Genomic DNA, 20,061 nt, shown 5'->3' on the forward strand with positions numbered 1-20,061 from the left:
GCGACCAAACACATCAACGTTTTTCCTATTTAAGACGAGTAGTTATACGAGCAAGTGTGATGGTACAAAATAAAACGTAGCGCTTTTCTAAGCAGATTTAAAAGAGGAACTATATTTTATGGCGTAATAGCACTTTTGGGAGCACTTCGACTCGGCGCAGTAACACCCTCCCTCTCCCATTATGAGAGTGAGAAGGGGAGCGGACTTTTCAGGCGAGTCGAAGTACTCCCAAAAGTGCCACTACGCCATAAAATATAGTTCCTCTTTTAAATCCGCTTAGAAAAGCGCTACGTTTTATTTTGTACCACCAAACTTGCTCGTATAACTACTCGTCTTAAATAGGAAAAACGTTGATGTGTTTGGTCACTTCTAACTTTATCTCTAAATGGTACCATTGAATGAATGGGGCTAAGCTGAATGCTATCGAAGGGTCGCAGCGCGCTCCAGCGCCTACGTGCACGCACACAGATGATAGAGGGATGTATCAACAATTCTTAGTTAAGGTAATAACATATTTTAATATTGAAAATGAGTAGACTATTCCTTTAATGTTGTTTATTATCTGCATGTTGGCGAGCCTTTTCTTGTTCATGCCATGCCTACGAATATGTTTGTGTTTCTTTATATTTTGGATTAAATAAACTGCACTTGGGTTCACTCTACTTGCCTTCAAGTGATATCATTACACTGCTGCATTTTAATCACACAAAATAGACAATTGTACAAGTGTATGGTTGGTTTTCATTGTTAGATGATTTAAAATAACAAGATATGTTTTTTCACTTTTGCACATACAGGAATATAGAATATTACAAACAACTTGTAGATTCATTAAAATATACACAGAATTTCTCAAAAAGAAAATGAATGAATAAAAAGCAGGTAACAGAGGGAGAAGTAAAGGGAAAGTTCTCGAAAGAAGCCTAAGTGTCGTTGATCAACAAGATAAAAATATAAAATCTTTTAAATTCATTTCATATAAACTGCTGCACAAGAAGATCAGAGATGTTTACTGTTTTTCATGTTGTTCTTTGGGGAAACTGTTGGCTTGGCAATTTACAAAAATTTCCTCTTTATGTTCTTTGATCCTCAAAGCAGCTGTAAAAAACTGCAGTAGGTCCCAAGTTTCTTTTTGACATTTATTAAAACTTATCGGTTCATGTTTCAGACGTAAAGATAACATACACACACACACACAAACGCACTCGGCTGACTGGTGCCGAATAGATAACTGTTCTCAATATGGCAAGGCAAATAATAAACAAACAAAAGCCATGAGACTCCAGAATCATGCAGGGTGAAATCTATGGCCACATATGCGCTACAAGGTTTGTTGTGACAACTGATTTTATAAATTGCAGTAAACATTTTAAATCTGTGGTTGAATGTGGGAGGCTGAGGATCCCCAGGATCTGAATGAAGAATCACTGTCTTATAGGACTCTTCTCTGTATGAACAGAATACACAAGTCACTCCTAAAATCAGTTCATTGATATCAGCGAGGAGATTTATCATCTGGCGATTTTTAGTCGACCGCTGCTGAAGAGTTGGAGAGAGTATATACACATTTTCTGCAAGCAATATGTCATTAATGTTTTGGGACACACAATGCGGTTGGCTGTCATCAGTTGTCGTCAACTGTCAGTGTAGCTGCGGTGCGTAAGTGGCCTCTAAGTCTCTATACAGTACTCTCCATAACCCATTCTGAGCTGTCTATGGTGCCTTTGCTCCCTCCGGCGTCCCCCTCCTCATCGCACTGCAATAACGTCCCATTAACAGACAGACTGCGTTTAGTCCAGATGCTGCTGATCCTGCGCGGATATGAACGCAGCTGCTGCGCCGTAGACACGGTAAAGTCACCCATGTCAAACGAGCGGCTCCTCTTGGGTTTAGAGTCCTGCGGCAACACGAACAGCCGACCGAGACGCGAGTCCGGCATCCGGCCCAACAAAGGCTCCTTGTCAGTTGGGGGCGCCCGAGTTGAAGCCGCAACACCGACAGAGCTCCCAGACGGACCGGACTCCTTGGCCTGGCTCCGAAGCTCCAGCGACGTAAAGGCCCCTAGAAGCTGGTCTATGTTTCCGAGGGGCTTGTGAGGTGCAGATCTCCAGATGTTGGCGAGAGCTTTGTTGGGACTACAAGAAGCGGCATCTGCTAATCCTGAGGATGATGAGGACGAGCTGGAGGAAGACGACGACAAGCTGCTTCGAAGAGTGCTGCACTTAAATTCGACCCCTTCGTCCGGCACATCCACCTTAGGCTTTGTTTTGGGGAGTGGACCAGGTGCCCCATTCTGCCACAGCCTTCCTCCGTTGGTTTGCGAGGGCATATCACTGACATCGCTCAACTTGCCAGAGAGTTGGTCATCACTGTCCCCTGCTTTATACCGCACCATGAGGATCACGATAAACACAAGCAACGTGGCCACGATCACGCCACCCACCACGAGGATCATGGTGCCGCCCAACAGTTGCCCGTGTAGAGCCTGGCATTGCGGGTAGTCGTCCTTGGTAAAGAACTGCACACAGCCCACAACGTTGGTGGCAGTGAGAGTGGTAGCTGAATCATCCCAGGCTGCCAGCACACACAGGTCATAGCGGGTCCCAGATACAAGGTTGGTGATGTGGAAGGCCTTACTAGAGGAAGGAATCATCCTAGGAACACATCAAAGACAGAATAAGCGATAATTGGTAATAGTTTGTTTATATTTACATTTATTCATTTAGCAAATGTTCTATTCAAAGTGAATTACAAATGAAAAAGCATTTCATATTTTGTCAATGTTTGATTAGAGTTGAAGCTGGGAAAAATGAAGACAGAGGCGTTTAGTTCTATAAACAGTGTGTAAACAAAGACTCTACAGCTAGGGTGGAGGTTGACAGCTGGAATTTTGAAAAAGAGCTGAGAATGTAGGAATTTTATTTCTGTCACAACCTGCACCGGCTCAGTAGAATGAAATACCTTTGCCTACATTTTTGCATAACCTGAAATACATTGCTTCTGGTAGATACCGCTTTATCTTCAGGCACTGGAGGCGCTTGATTTATCTCAGTTTTTATGAGGATTCATTCAAGGTTACAAAGCAGACAATACTGAACATTCTTCAGTTCATGCTTGTGTGACTGTGGTGGATAAATGTCTGATGTCTTTACTTTCAGGATTGACCGTGTTTGGCTGGGGTATACTTTTAAAATAATCTTGTTTTTTTAACCCATAATTGGATCAAATATGGACAAACCCAACAGTTGGGTCATATAAATGGATAGAAACCAAACGCCTCCAGTAGAAATTTCATGAAAAGCTGCAGCCAGATGTACCATGGAAAATGTATTTTAGGTTATGCAGAAATGTAGGCAGAGATACGTATGGTGAGTTAGCCTGGGATGGTAACAACCCTTACTTGAATTCTTGAGCTCACAGAAATGATCAAACACTATTACTTTCCAAGATGTTTATCCAGTAAAGTGTGGTCTAAGGTAGTCTTCTGATTGGTCATTTGATTGTATCAGGTTTGTTTAGTTACATGGCCAAGGGGAAAGGGAATGTTTGATATGCTCAAGTCAGTTTATCTGGGCTTCTCTCATTGAGCTCTTGGATTCTGCCCTTTCTTTACCTGAGCTCTGGGGATCAGGCCACATGGCCAAGCTTTCTGTTCTAGAATCAGTCCAGCTGCTTTACAACAATGCCAATTGTGAAAAGTGCTATAGATATAAATTTAAATAGAATTGTGGAATTGTGCTTTCACTACTTTCACTAAATTGTGCTTTTCGTTAGTTTTTTATGCAGCTATGTGACTCTGTGCAGTAAAAAAGTTATCTTTGCTTTCTTCTTCTTCTTTATTTATTCTTTACGCCATTTCAGCATCTATGGCTATATTCATGGAGAGAACCGGTTAATCCATACACAAGTTGATCCACACAAAATAATCTATACACAGGTTAGGGGAGGGGCAAATTGGTTATCTTTGCTTTCGTATGCCAAATACAGCCTTCAATATGTCTATACAGTTTATTCTCTGAGAGGGGATTACAAGATGATGCTTACATGGATTTACAGAAATCTTTGTGAATTTTGTGATGGTTTTCAGTGGAGTAATCTAATTCAAAAGGATAAATAAGATTATTTTTCTTACCCCATTGAACATTGGGGGGGGGGTAGTAACCATGGCTGTTAGTTTTTAATAAAAGACAATAATAATCTTTTCTTATGTGTAGTGTTAGTTAATTTATTTCTTCTTTTTTGTCTGTCTGTCTGCCTATCTCTCTAAGCTGTTTGCCGGAGTATTTTAAACATTAAAGGCATTACTGTAAAGCCTAACTTCACAAATCTTAGTTTGTCTATACGGTTTTCATTTATTTTTGTTGAATGTCATTTTCCTTGATCACCTGCTCCTCCTCTCCGTCTGCTGAATTCTCTACCCTGCTGCTATATTTACCTTGAATCTGCTAAAAAACATGTACAGAGATTACACTTTACACCTCAAAACTTCACTGATGTATAATCATCCTCAAATTCATACATAAATGAGAAGCTCTAAAAAGAAAGAAATTACATTAAATATTAAACCTGCCATTAGGCTGCAGTGATTCGCTTTTTAATGAGAAAGCCACTTAAATCGTTCATTCAGCCAAATCATTCAAAAACCAGATTAATTTAGGAAGAAAACAAACACCAATGTGAAGAATTTTGTCCTTGATAATGATAATTACAGACACTATTAAAAAATGTAAAAAAAAAACATAACAGAAGGCTGTTTTGGTAACTTGTTATACTGATAGTTATGGTTAAATTGCAATGGATTAGTTGGCTAGGGTAACCGGTCCTACTTGCACCTGCCCTGGGCAGGACTTGAACTGGTCCGGCATGGAAGTCGTGCACTCTAACAAGGAGGCTAAATGCTCTCAACTGACTAGCCGGCATCTGTTACACTAAGTTACGCTAAAATATATGTAAAGTGTGTTTAGCTATTACACGATACCTCCTTCTCAGTACATGATTTCTTATTTTAACCTCCCTCTTTGCCCAGCAGCACTTGCAAAGCTCATTTGAGAGCTGCAGTTAGGTGTTACCGATCAGTTCAATGAAGGGGGTTGTTTCTGATTTATTATGACAAACTCATTATAAAAATGTATTGTTACAAAAGAAATATTTTAATTTGATCTACTGTGATTTTCATTTTAAAATATTGGGGGGTTTAAAACATTTGGATTTGAATGGGGGGTTACCTCCCCCCATCCCCCCCAGAACCTACGCCCCTGCCACACAGTCTGTAATCTGTTATTATGGGCACTGAAACAAAAACGTGCTTTTAAACTCTACTCATGGGTTACATGAAATACAGCTAAACTACATCATTGCCGACATTAACCCCAGCACATTTCCCAGTTGGCTTTCTTTGGCACAAGGGAAATCGATAGGCAGAGGAACCCATCCGGCTCTGACACACACTTGCCCGCCCTCATTAGGCCCAACAGTGTAAACATGGCTACTGAGGATTATAAAGCTTGGCTATGATAAGAGCTTGTTTAGTCAGTTTGAAGTTTTCCAAGAGCAGCTCATTCAGCATTCATAATGACGAAACACATGCAATGAGTCTTTTCTCATGCTGGCAGAATGAGACATCTGTGAGTATTTGAAAACACACAGAAATAAAGTTTATGATATGAATTTTGCAGTTTCTTCAATTCAAATCATTTCAATTCATTTCTTCAATTCTACCTTCACCTGTCAACTCAATAAAAACTACAATGAACAGTTTAGCTCTCTATTGACAGTTTTGTTACTGTGGATTTACTACCAAAGCTGTACACACACAGAACAGAGCAAGCGTCTGTCTGCTGTAAACACACTGCAAGATATCCAAGTGGATTGTAGGGCAAACAAACTTGAAAAAAAAGACATTATACCACCCTCAATCCAAATGGTTTAGTATTTTTATCTGGAATGAGGAAATTTTCATTTTGTAAATGTGTTAGATATCTCACTGTTTTGTACCTGTAGATGAGGACTTCATCATCGGAGCAGTTGTACTGCAGCTGGTACATTTTTACTTTGGGAGATGCCTTGTTGACAGACCACCTTACTAAAGCAGACACTGCAGTCACCTCAGACACGGACACCGCCTTCTCCGCTGGGCTATTGGGAGATCCTTTATTGGTCCTGGAGGTGCCTGTAATGTCCGACAGGCGGGACCTGGGTTGTGATGCTTGGCCTGTACCATTGCTTAAGTGGGGTAGTTGAATAATTGACAACTCCACCGAAGCAGACGACTCACCAGCCAGGTTGGCAGCGATGCAGGTAAAGGTCCCATAGTCCTTTGACGTGGTTATCAGGATCTCTAGTGTGCCGTTTTGGTATACCACAGTGCGGGACGAGTTGCCAAGCAATTGATCGTCAGGGGCAATCCAATGTATGGATGGAGTGGGATCTCCAATGGCTTCACATCGTAGACTGGCGGCCTGGCCCTCCAGAATTACCATCCTATGGGTGTGTTGAGTAATCAAAGGCTGCTCGCACAAAAACTCGTCCTCCCGAACGTTCCAGAAGTAGCGTCCTTTCAGGCCAGGAGGGGAGGCACAAGTCTCCAGGTCATCGTCTCGCTCCAGACGCCGGAACCAAAGCAATTCACAATTGCAGTGAAGTGGATTCCCTCCTATGCTTAGCGAAAGTTGAGGAGCAAATGGTGTGGCCATCACTTCGGAGTCTTGCGCTCGGGCAAAGATGGGATCCGGAGAAAGTTTCTGAAGCCGGTTAGAGGTGAGGTCCAAACGGGCCAGCCTCTCTAGATCCACAAATGTCCCCTCAGGAATGTAGTCCAACAAATTGTGGTCCAAGCTTAGCTGGTGAAGATTGACCATCTGTCGGACCGAATGCCAAGGCAGACCGTAAAGGTTGTTGTAGGACAAATCCAAATCTTCAAGTGATGCCACAAGGTCCTCGAATGCCCTCTCGGAGATGCGACCCAACTGGTTATTATTGAGGATGAGATGCTGCAGGCTGACCAGCCCTCGCAGGTCATCTGGGCCCAATTCCACTAACCGGTTGTTATCCAAATGCAGAGACCGGAGTGTCTCCAGGTCACTGAAGGAGAATGGCTGGATGTAGCTAATTGTGTTGCGGGACAGCGTAAGGTCCACCAGATCTGTCATGTTGGCAAAGTCATGCCGCGTGATTCGAAGAATGTAGTTTCCCCCTAACCGGAGCTCCACGGTGCTGCGATCAATATCAGGTGGTACAAAGAGCAAGCCTTTAGCTGGGCACAGGGTTCCCAGTGACTCGGATAAGTTCTGGCACACACAGTATTTGGGGCATGCGTGGGCCATCATTACAGCCATACTCAGGACCAGCAGCTGATAAAGCACGTAGTCCATGGTAAATTCACACAAAGGGACCTGGAGGACAAAAATAAACAAGAAAAGATGATTATTGATGTGAATAATCAAATCAAGAAACACATCAACAGAAAAAAGCAGTGTTTTTGCATAAAAAATTTCATCAAAGTTGTCCCAAGACAAGAACTGATATTTTTCAAAATTTTACAGGTCACGTTTTTGCCTGATCCCATTTTTCAAACTTTAGTTGTTGTGTAAGGCAAAATGATAAAGCTCAAAGTTCACTTCCAGGCGATATATTTTTTTAACAGAATTTGCTTTTCAAAGCCTACAGCGAACATTTGGTTTGAACTACAGCCGTCTACTTCCCGGTTGAATGACATCAAGAGTTTTTGACTAAACTCCGCCCACAGGAATACGTCAGTCGCCAGCTTTGCTAAGCTGCTGTCGAATCACAACACACTAAACAAACCACACAATCAGAACTCGATACGTATTTACATTAACTTTAGAGATACTCCAATCAATGCCGATCTCCACTAAAACTACGTGGCCGATCACTATTCTGAATCGGACAGCCAATCTTATTCACAGCTATTTCATGTACTACGGCTTTTGACCAGTAAGTCCTTATCGATCTAAAATCACTGTTAGTTTGAGTTGTTTATAACATGCATTTGAAAAAGCAACACTCGTCAAACATATTTATTAAACATATTCTTTATTATCATGAAAATACCTGAAAAAGTTTAAAGAACAGCAATATAAATATATCCTTGAGACATTTCCTGGAGCTGCGTGTCATCATAGCTGCGTGTGTATTTTTCTATGTCTACAGCGCATTTTAAGTTTCTGCATGAGAGCGCCCCCTGGCTTTTGGATGTAGCGGCATTTTCACGTTTTTTTTAGCCGATTCTTAAAGACAGCTACAGAGTCAGCAGAAGGAGGGACAATTTCTGAAGGAGAGACTTCATAGGATAAGAAAGACATTAGCTCGTTTTTAGGACAGTGAAAACAGCGCTATAAAGATAAGTACATTTTGTGATACTACAGTTTGTGATAAAGGCTTCTAAAAAACAGGATCTTTAAGACTTTTATTAAAGGTTGTGATCCACTTCAAATGTTGGCTAGTGAAAGATTTGCAACAGCTCTATGGAGCCCAATAATAGTGACACTAAATGTCCAAGGCCAATGTGACTTGATTCTATTTTTCTCCTATGTTGCACAGATCAGATATGACCAGAGGTGAAGCCAATTTGAAAAGTGTTTGAAACGCTTTGTTATTGCCGCAAACATGCGTCATTTGCATCAAACACATCTTTCGGGCAAGTTGAAAAAGTTCAACTCAAGAAGAGATTTTGCATGATGCTAAGGTAAATCCCACCAGTAATCTTGATTGAGGAATGCATTTTTGGTTTGTACACAGCATAGAATGATGTTGGACTTAACAGTAGTACAGTATAGCCTTCATTTACAATGTAAAGTTTAATTTACTAAGTACAGATATGTAAAATGACCAATTTAGGATTACATGTGTTTATTTTCAAAATGTAAAAATTCACGTGTTTCCCAGTTTGAATGGGATATCATTTTTATATATCTTTATTTAATTATATCTTATATTATTTTATCAATACACAAGAAATGTGTAAGATGATTTTTGCATTTACATAAAATAAAGAGAATTGCAATTAAAGGGATAGTTCGGCTAAAAATGATATTAAACCCATGATTTACTCACCGCGAAGCCGTCCGAGATGCATATGTCCATCATTTTTCAGACAAACACATTTTCAAGTATTTTAGAACATTTCTTTTATCTTTCAGCTGCTAAACAGTAAAGTTCAAGTCCAAAAAATGTGCATATATCCTTCCCCAAAGAAATCCAAACTTCAGGCTCCAGGATGATAAATAAAGGTCTTTTGAGGGTAATCCGCGCGGTGTTGTTGTAGAAATATCCATATTTAAAACTTTATAAACTAAAATAAGTAGCTTCCGGTAGCGCCGCCATCTAGACTCCTCTGTATTCAGGAGAGAGTATTAGCGTAGTGTACGCACTTTTCTTAGGCTGTAAATTAATATTTTGCTGATTTCATATTTATTTTAATAAGTCAGAAACGTTTCAGCTATGTCCTGCTGACAGGCGTGTGCAGCAGGTGACGCCAATTATGGGTCGTCCGAAGGTTAGACCGTCTCATTTAGTTCTCTTCGCGAACTTCTGAGGCTGCCACCTTGAAAGACCGAGTGCTCATCTTTAAGGTCCCATGCTTATAAGGTCGCAGCCCCTGAATTGGGACACAGTTTACGTGACGTATGACAAATTCGGAGGGCAGGGGCACAGAGCAGCAGCAGAGAAACCTCCGTAAGCTGCGGAAGCTCTCATCCTGAATGCGGACGCAACTAAGATGGCGGCATTACCGGAAGCGAGTTATTTACGTTTATAAAGTTTAAATGTGGATATTTCTACAACAAAACGGCACAGATTACCCTCAGAAGGCCTTTGTTTATCATCGTGGAGCCATTTAGATTTATTTTGTGAAGGATAGATGCACATTTTTTTGGACTTAAAGGACGTGGACCCCCATAACTTCAAATTTGATTGACTGAAAGATCTAAAACATTTTTTTAAATAACTAAAAAAGTGTTCGTCTGAAAAATGATGGACATGCATCTCAGACAGCTTCGGGGTGAGTAAATCATGGGTTTTATATCATTTTTGGCCGAACTAGCCCTTAAAAACCATTTTTTTTCTTCTTAACATCTTACTGTTCGTGTACCCTAAGCATAGAATAATTTGAAAACACTTCAATAGGCAAAGTCATCAGAACCAAACCGAAAACAGTGGATAAAGAACCGACGTATGTATTGAACCATGGACTAACTGTATTGTTGCATCCCTAGTGTCCATTTAACCTTCAGAGGACATGCATTGAAAATATTTGTCAATGCAGTAACTGCACTCAGCTATCACCACCAGAGAGAGACAGGCAAGACAAATAAAGGCACTCTGTGGTCTACAGGAATATTAAATGTTTGTCCAATGACGCATGTCTTTAAATCAGTGGTTCTCAATCCTGGTCCTCCACTGCTCTGCACATTTTGTATGTCTCTCTTTTCTGACAGACTCAGTTCAATTCAATGGCTGCATCTGAGAATTTGCATAATGTGACAGTAGGTACTGAATAAGATGAAGTACCTACTCATCGACAGATAAAACAGTACGTTCTATATAGTATGAATATGGATAGTATGCGGACGAAACATAACATGACATCACAGCAACTGTTTGTCTGAGTGCTTTGTTTAGTCAGGCACAGCAACAACACACCTATGAGTTTCAGGCAAATCAGTCTTCATTTGGCCAGTGGCAGATTAACGTATTTAGGAAACTGTTTGAAAGCCATTATTTCTGCAATTCTGATTCTGGTGGTTTATAGTGTCTTATTAGATATAGTTTCCATAGTGAGACTGTCCAAACGTCAGCCTGTGAGATCTCAATTAGGGGTGGCATGGTTCACAAAGTCCATGGTTCGTTTCGTATCACGGTTTTAGGGTCACAGTTCTTGTTGTTGTTTTTTCTTTTAATCGTTAACACTCCAGAAATTTACTTCAGCATATGATATATAGCTTAATAATCCACAATTTAGGTTACAGTATTAACACAATTGTTATATCATGTAATCATGCACAAAATGAATTTGACTTGACTTTAAGCACATTATTGGGACCATCTCTGAGGAAAGCTTGATACAGCAAGACATTGATGACATGCTTTTCATTTACTTGGCAATTCACGAGTTCACACTTACAAATAAGTTGTATAGATTAAATTAGTAAACATATTTGGTGTGCTGTCTGGGGAGAGGGCTCTGAGCTCGGAAATGGGCCGAACGCAGAGTACCCCTCCCCCCGGTTTAGGAATTAACTTGGTGAGTGAGAGGAGACGGGGTGGTGGAGGGATTCTGAAGACTGCAGAGGATCTTTGGAGAGTTAAACTGTGACTTATATATGGCTTGCCTTTGTGCTGATTGGGTAGATATGATGATTACCGATTGAGGACAGCTGGTGGTACTAGAGTATTTGTTGATTACTGATTATAGACAGCTGGAAGTACTTAAGTGGTTTATTTGACGTGCTCCTCCCGAACTACGTTAATAAAACATCATAAAAAGGAGAATGTGTATTGCTATCTCTACAGGAACAAAGATTAAACTGCAGAATTAACTTGCATTTATCAAACTGCCAACTTCAGTGTAGCTATACTCGACACGTCCGTACGAGTGCAAAGGTACGTGCGGCAAAAATCACATCAACGCGGAGTGAGCGGTAGTGCACGTTGTGTGCGCGAGACCCCATTTCGCTTGGCGGTGTGCAGGTCAAATTTTTTAACTTTGCGCGCGGCTCCGCAACCCATGAACCACGAGTTCCAAGCGAATCTAGCTGAGCATGACGTCTCATCACGCCAGCACCCAGTCTGTGTGTCGAGTATAAATTCCTCCCCAAGTGGAGGCTCGTGCTGTGGAGCCAGACGAAAGTGTACAAGGCTTCAGGTAAAATACGGGCACGAGGCTACATTGCCTATGCGTTGAACCGTGCGACACACACACGCTCCAAACCGAGAAGAGCGAACCGAATGGTTCGGATGTTTTTTCATGTACTGTGCCACCCCTAATCGCAATACCTTATAGTATTGGGGGGGGGGGCTGGGCTGGGCAATAGTTTACTTATGACAAGTCACTAGATTGGTGGACAAAAAACAGAAGCTGCTTTACTTTAAGGAAAGCTGCCAACACTGCCACTAGTGCAACCTTCTTAAACATGAGGCCATTAATCCGAGTGCTTCGTTGATGCCTAGGTGCGCTGTAAATTTCTTGTGTTCCAGGGACACAAACCCCTGTGTGCCTACCAACGTCTCTAGCGTGAAGAAATGTCTGAGCTATGTGTGTTACAAGCTCTCTCGCGCAAAAAAAGTTTCTCGTTCCAGGAAAAGCACACAATGCGCATTGGTCGCCAAAGCTATGATGATAATAATAATAGTAATTTAAAACATTAATGGGCAAACTATCGTCATGAAAGCTATCACTATCTTTGGCACAACCCTAGTGGTCTAGAAACGACAGACTTTAGGACACCAGCCCTCCAGGAGCAGGGTTGGACACCCCTGATTTAGAGCACACTGATCAGGTTATTTATAATCACAACTAGATGACAATCACTTCAGGCCCAGAGCACAAGGCTAATGTATTCATGAGAATCTTGGGTTTTTATTTACCACATTAAATCTCACAAGCAGCTGAGAGCATCATCAATACAAACAGCGTACAAATCATTAACACAGCTTCTTTTCTATTATCAGGGTCACAATGCTTGTATGAAGCGTTCAGCTGGAAATATCCTGTGAGCGCTGAGATCTGATAGAAATGAGTCTAGTTGAACACGTGAGCCATTAAAGTTCTGCTCAGTTTCACATTAGGAGACAGAGAGAGGGGAGTCATTTTAAACTAAGGGATGGAGCTGTACAGTATGTAGTAAATGAGCACCATCAGCAGGTCATATCGTTATAAAGTCACCTAGAGCAGGGGCTCTGTAAGGACTCGCTTACACGGGAGGAACATTTCCAACTATTTTTACACTCCTAAAAATAAAGGTGCTACACAATCTAACTATAGACGGTTTCAGCAGTAACAACATAAACAAGCGGCTTTCGTGGTCATCACGTAACTTCCGGTAAACTCCGCTAAGAATAAATAACAACAAAGTCCTTTTAAAGTAGTTTATTTATATAACAAGCAAAATAAACAACACGTGGATTACATAGAAAAACAAAACATTTATTTTCGACGAGGTATTTGTTTAAGAGTTCAGTTTAGCAACTAGTCAGACCAATAAATTAACAGAAACAGGAAGTAAAGTTCTGACCAGATGCGCGATCGCGTGACCGCTCGTGTGTCCGATGAAACGGTCTATAGAGACAGAGCGCAGCGTGTCATAACCTGAAAACCACGCACACAGGCGGGGTAAACAATCCATCCGTCTCCATAGACATTGTATTGCGAGAGGCCAACTCCTTGTCATTTCAGGCTAATAACAAACAACAGAATAATGCGTAAAAGCTGCTGTGCGACAAGATATACAGCCAACAAGCCAAAAAACCCAGAAATACGTTTTTATAAGCTGTCGACCCCAAAAAACGGGTGTTTAAAGACACAAAAGTGGAAACAGACAACTTTTCATAGTACTCCTACTAGAACTGCGCCCACTAGGGGTAAACGTAGTCGGCGATCCACCTTTTTCTCCTTAAAGACTGGGTTTTACGGCTCGACAGCTTATAAAAACTTATTTCTATGTTTTTTGGCTTGTTAGCTGTACATCTTGTCACACAGCAGCTTTTAGGCATTATTCTGTTTTTGTTATAAGCCAGAAATGACAAGGAGACGGCCTCTCGCAATACAAAGTCAATGGAGACGAATGGATTGTTTCCCCCCCGGTGGGCGTGGTTTTCAAATTTGCATAACTGCGCTCTGTCTCTATGGGTCCCTTAAAGAAGCTTTAAGGTCAGATTTACTAAACAGTGAATTTGCGCGAGAGCGCAATTCCAAAAAAGCACAGATGGGAGTGTTAATATCTGCACTTTATTTACTAAAAAGGCGCAAATTAAATAACACAAGCGCAACAGCTGATTTCCATAATGACCAACGCAACAGCAGGGGAAATTAGTTCAAGGTCACAAAAAAGCAGAGATGATCCTCAGGTGGGTGATCTACTAACGCCACACGTTTGAGTTCAGCACCACGGACATCGCAGATGAAAATTTGGGTTGTGAAATCCCAGCTAACAAAGCCAAAGTACACTGAAAAGAACCGGAGGACAAAAAAATGAAAGTTTACAAGACGTTTTGACGATTGTGTGACTTCTCCTGTGACTCAAATAATAACATGGCTTGACAAACAATATTTTTGAACAATATGTTCTTCTGGCATTACAAATAACCAGTTAGGTGTGGAAAAAATCCTCTGACTTGTACTGTCTCTACCAAGCCTTCTCTTATCAACTACAATTGCAGCCATTTCAAGCGCAAAATAACTTAAGACATGCTTTTTTGGATAATATCAGTAATATCACACGTGCAAACATTAGTAAATCACGTTGCGTGACTCATTTTAATTCTCTCCTCCCATAAATTTAGCATCTGAAAGGAAAACTTAATGCATATGCAATAGGGTCAGTCCCAAAAAATAACCAGACCACACCTTTTCAGCGTTAATTATCTTTAGTAAATCACAAATAAAATGATGGTTTCTGCTGGAGCAAGATGTTAGTAAATCTGGCCCTAAACGTCCAAAGAACCTTTCTGTTTTACAAAAAGATAACGAAATAGGTACTTCAGACTACAGAAAGATAAAAATAGAGGATTCCTTAAAAGCAAATTATTTCGCAGGCCCTTCCTGCTATGGATAGCGGACCCCACTTTGAGAAGCCCTGACCTAAAGTCTCTTGACATTTTTGTTCGTAATAGAGACTGATCTCATTGATTAGCAGTTAAAACAGGCTTAGCTTTCTCTTTCTCCTTCATACATTCTTCTTTTAATGAAATAAAATAGGCATGTCGTTACATATTCACTGAAGTCAAGAAAAAGCTTTTTTTAATGCTTTCCCAATCTGTTTTCTTATAACCCGTTTCCTTCTCCGCTCATTCGACTGAGCCAGCATGAATATGGTTTCATTTTCCATTTTGTGGCTGATGTGTCGCAAGAGTTTACAGACGGCATATGATGTACAGTAAACAGCAATGTTTTATGTAGTAAGATGATTATTTATTTGTTGTTTTTAGCACAACATTTTAGCTCATATCTGTTCAAATAACAGGCTTTAACTGCTACAGTGAGAAACTTGTGACGGAGCAAACATAAGCGACGACACAAACATAACTCATAACTGTAACAGTTCGGCCCAACGATGGAAAAGGGCTATGTGTATACTGTAATAATATAATAATGCAGATTTCAGACTGTTTGTTTATATTGATATTAACAGCTAGGAATTTCAGCGGTTTATTAACATCTGCCAATTTGTAAACAGACGTTGTCTCGCATCATAGACATTTCAGCCGAGTTGATGTTAGCAAATGCACAGCATTACTGTAACGATGCGAAATCCTGACTGGCTAAAATATCACAGACTCTCACCATAACAGCTGTGATTTCTTAATGTTTTTATTACCAAAAACAATTTAGATTCTAGACATCATTCTGTATAGACAACTTGCCAGTAATTCTGCACATACAAATGCAAAACAAAGTAGCAAAAATCATTGGGAAATTAGCCATAAATTGGGAAGATGTATTATCTAAAACAGTGATAAAAGTAGCTAGTCAAATTTTTACAGATACATTTACAATTTACAGATTGAGTGATTACTTGCTAAGAAACAGTCCCTCCCTTACTGTAGGTAAATGATCATCTTAAAGGGGTGGTTCAATGGTATTTCAAGCATTCTGACTTATTAGCACAGTTTCCTCATGCTAAACGTAGGCAAAGTGTCAAAAAAGCAGTTGGGCGTGTTACAGAGTATTTCTGTGCCGAATTAACAAGTTTCTGATTTTTTTTTTGATTACAGGTCCAGCTGACATCTCAGGGGTTTCTATACGTATCACTTCTTTTATGGGCACTTCCCCTGGAAAACCCCGCCCACCCGTCAATCAGCGGGAGACGCTAGAACTTACAAACATCACATCATGCGACACAGCTTTGTTTAATTTCAAAACTCAACAATGGCACGAATGTAAGGAGAAGAAACCCAACCTTATGGAAACAATGGATATAGTTTATTATCCGGGGTAGCAGCGGAGTTTTGCGTGTGTGTTTGATGCGCTGGATTTTCCCAAACGGGTCATGAGTTGCATGCGATAAGTAAGACTTCTGTCTTATGTTGGAAATAGGCGCGTGCATATTATATAAATAACACGAACATGTAGTTAATCATAAGTTAAACAGTGTTGTATAGTGTTGCATGACTCAAACTCGCTCCTCCCGCAGCTCGTAACTCCTCCTTCTTCATTTTTCCGTACGTTATCTGAAAGATTCTATAAATCTAATCTTTCTTTTATAAATCTGATTAAACTAAAGACTCGGAGATATAAAGGATGTAATACTACTCTATAGGTACTCCAGATTAACATCAGAAATGCAGAAACAGCGTGTGTTATGTGAGCTTTAAAAAAAGGAATGAAGGAACAGGACGATACTTTAAAATTAGCTACACGATCAAAAATAGCTTATGATAGAAATACATTTGTAATAAGGATTAAGAAGAGCAAAATCAGATTGTCTGTCAATTCCTGAAAATTCTTTCTCAGGGTAACTTAAAAACTAAATGGAGACAGAGTAAAAAACGCACTGGTCAAAGCAGTACTGAAATAAGGCCGATTGAACAAAAGATTAATGATACAATTTTACAGAGCCTTGACTGATGTGGAACAGGCGCATTATTACAGTTTTTTATGTGAATCCAATAGCCCAAAGCTTCACAGCTCTATGAATGTACTAGTACTGATGCTGGTATTAAGAGCAGTAACTGAAAAAGATGTAATTATGTCTCTTACAGTCTCAAAGTTTTCAAAGGGCTAAGGATTTCTATGGCATGAAAACATTTTTACTGAAAGATATTAGTTCTTTAATCCGTTAAAGTACATTATTACTATTAATATTCTTAAAAACCTGTTGTGGCTTCTGTGGTTAAAGGTGGTGATGCCCTTTCGAATTGTAGCTATAGACCCATTAGTATTTTGCCCATAGTATCAAAGGTTTTTGAAAAATTGGTTGCTAAACAAATTACTGATCATTTCTATGTATGCATATTTTTTTCTGTGTCATTTGTAAAGCTGCTTTGCAACAGTGCAAACTGTGAAAAGTGCTATAAAAATCAAGTTGAATTTAATTAATAATAGCTCTTTTCAGTTGCCTCTGATGCAATTGAGATTTAGGGAGAATCAATAGAAACTTTACACAAAAGGCATTAATGGATACAGGTGGAGGGGCTCCGTTTCTTGATTTACAGAAATCATGCGACACTGTTAATCATAACAATATTTTGCATAAATTATTTCTTTTTGTTTTAAGCTTGTCTTAAATCCTATCTTTTCCCCAGTTCTCAGTCTGTCAGAATTGAAAGTCATAAATCTAATTGATTGTTTTCATTGAGTTCCACAGGGGTCTGTATGAGGCCCAACTTTCTTTAATATTTACATAAATGGTTTGCCTACTGTGTGTGACCAATATAATATTTTAAAGCTCACGTAACACGTTTCTGCATTTCTGATGTTAATCCGGAGTACCTATAGAGTAGTATTACATCCTTTATATCTCCGAAGAGTCTTTAGTTTAATCAAATTTATAAAAGATTAGCTTTACCGAATCTTTCCGATAACGTACGAAAAAATAAAGAAGGAGGAGTTACTACCGCGGGACGAGCGAGTACGAATCATGCAACACTATACAACACTGTTTAACTTATGATTCACTACATGTTCGTGTCATTTATATAATATGCACGTGCCTATTTCCAACATAAGACAGAAGTCTTACTTACCGCATGCAACTCATGACCCGATTGGGAAAATCCAGTGCATCAAACACACGCAAAACTCTGCTGCTACCCCGGATAATAAACTATATCCATTGTATTCATAAGGCTGGCATTCTTCTTCTTAACATCCAAAAACACACTTCTTTTGTGCCATTGTTGAGTTTTGAAATTAAACAAAGCTGTCGCGTGATATGATGTTCTAGCATCTCCCGCTGATTGACAGGTGGGCAGGGTTTTCGGGGGGGGGGGGGGGGGGTGCCCATATAAAGAAGTGATACGTATAGAAACCCCTGAAACATTAGCTGGACGCGTTATCGAAAAAACTTTCCGAAACTTGTAGGAACCCTGGCAAAGTGCATTCGGCACAGAAATACTCTGTTACACCCAACTGCTTTTTTGACATTTTGCCTACGTTTAGCATGAGGAAACAACTCTATAACTGTGCTAATAAGTCAGAATGCTTGAAATACCATTGAACCCCCCCTTTTGTGTATGACACACCTTATTTCACACATGGTAAAAATGCACTAAAGCTTGCAAACAAGTTAACAGATGTTATGATGAAGGTTATACATGCTTAACCAAAGGTGTTTGAAATCAAATGTTTTAAAAACAGTGTGTAAGGATAAAGTGTTGATGTAAAGCAGGAAATATTGTTGTTAACTCAGAAGAAAGACTACATGTGGTTTCTTGTGGTATATTTAGACTCCTTTCTCTCCAAGAGAAAGCATGCACGTTTGCAGTAGTGAGAGAGAAAAGCCTCTGAATAACCATCCATATTAACTAATTTATCATATTTTTCTGTTATCTGCAGTGATAAATAGCACAAACCCTGTAAAGCCTATAAAACTGAAGAAGGAAGCGACCAGTCATCATTTATTTTTATATGTAATTTGCCAACGCTCTGTTTATGTCACGGATTTCCTCAATCCCTCTCCCGGTCGCCAGAACCCTCATTCACCCGAGTATTAACTATTGGACTTTATTTCCCATCATGCCTTGCACCCCCGTCACTTTGTTTACCAAACTATTTATAGCAGAGATTCGCTCTTTGCCAGCCTTGTTTTGCCAAGGCTGACAACTCTTGAGCATTCTCTTCTTCTGGTTTCATTTCCTGTGTTTTTATTCTGCCTGGTTTATCGTCCTGATTATTTGCTGCCTGCCCTGAGCCACTGTGTCTGGTTTGTTGTATTAACCTTCATGTTAATTAACAGAACAGCTTTTGGATCAGACGCATTCCCTGTTACAGAAGACTTGGTCACAACTGGATCCAGCCGGTTCTAGCCCAGTTTACCAACGAGCTCTCAACCCAGGCCAATTAGCAGCCCACCAACAGCAACTTTCCAGACTCACCGCCCTCACTGAGGAACTGGAAATTTGTGCGTAAGATGTGTGTAGGGATGTTTTTAAGAACAAATCATGATACAGCATCATGGGGTGAAATTCCAAATACAGAAAATCCCTCTGAATCATTTACAACATTTCCTTAAAGGCGGAGTCCACGATGTTTGAAAAACGCTTTGGAAAAGGAGACGGGCCGACTACCAAAACACACTTATAGCCAATCAGCAGTAAGGAGCGTGTGTACTAACCGACATCCTTGCCGGGTTGCGTATGTGTGGGGCGGGTCGATCAACAGAAGGTCCAGATTCTATTGGGGTAGGGGCGTGTTTGTTTAGGTGATTTCAAATATCAACATTGGCTTTCAAACATCGTGGACTCCGCCTTTAAATATCTAGAAAACAAAGCATATAGGAATATGGTACTGATTGGTTCTTGTGAACCCAGGGGTGTCGCCTAATAAACATACAGTGACTGGTCAAAATGTCTAAGGTAGGAGGTGTCTCCCAACATTAGGAGAAGCTTACTAGTTTTATTGTTACACGAATTCTGTTGTCATATGAGTAAGACCATTGTAACCACTTGCATTGAGATATTTCAAAAACAGTTTGGAGGGTTAGAGCAAACCCTTGCCTGTACTGTGGCGAGTGTGGACACATAAGGGTCCCAGACCCCAAACGCCCAACTCAAGCATGAGGTGTCAGCCTGAAGTCTACCTGATGTTCTCTGACAAATCCATTTTGGCCAAGGCTTTTAATCGATTCTGGGGCAGCAGGCAATTTAACTGATTAAGATTTTGCTCAA

The 20,061-nt window shown here is 40.2% G+C and overlaps 1 protein-coding gene across 1 annotated transcript in view; it reads right to left on the reverse strand.

The window, feature by feature from the left end:
• Positions 1-1,125: 1,125 nt before the first annotated feature.
• lrfn2b (leucine rich repeat and fibronectin type III domain containing 2b) overlaps positions 1,126-20,061 on the reverse strand; it is a 96,631-nt gene continuing 77,695 nt past the window's right edge. Inside the window, exons 3-4 of the mRNA XM_073855836.1 lie at positions 5,995-7,391; positions 1,126-2,654 (exon numbers count right to left, since the gene is read on the reverse strand). Of these exons, the coding sequence (XP_073711937.1) occupies positions 1,679-2,654; positions 5,995-7,391 (2,373 nt within the window). The 3' untranslated portion in view covers positions 1,126-1,678. The remainder of the gene's footprint in view (positions 2,655-5,994; positions 7,392-20,061) is intronic.

This window comes from Misgurnus anguillicaudatus, chromosome 18 (genome assembly GCF_027580225.2).
Source record: "Misgurnus anguillicaudatus chromosome 18, ASM2758022v2, whole genome shotgun sequence".
Taxonomy (NCBI): domain Eukaryota; kingdom Metazoa; phylum Chordata; class Actinopteri; order Cypriniformes; family Cobitidae; genus Misgurnus; species Misgurnus anguillicaudatus.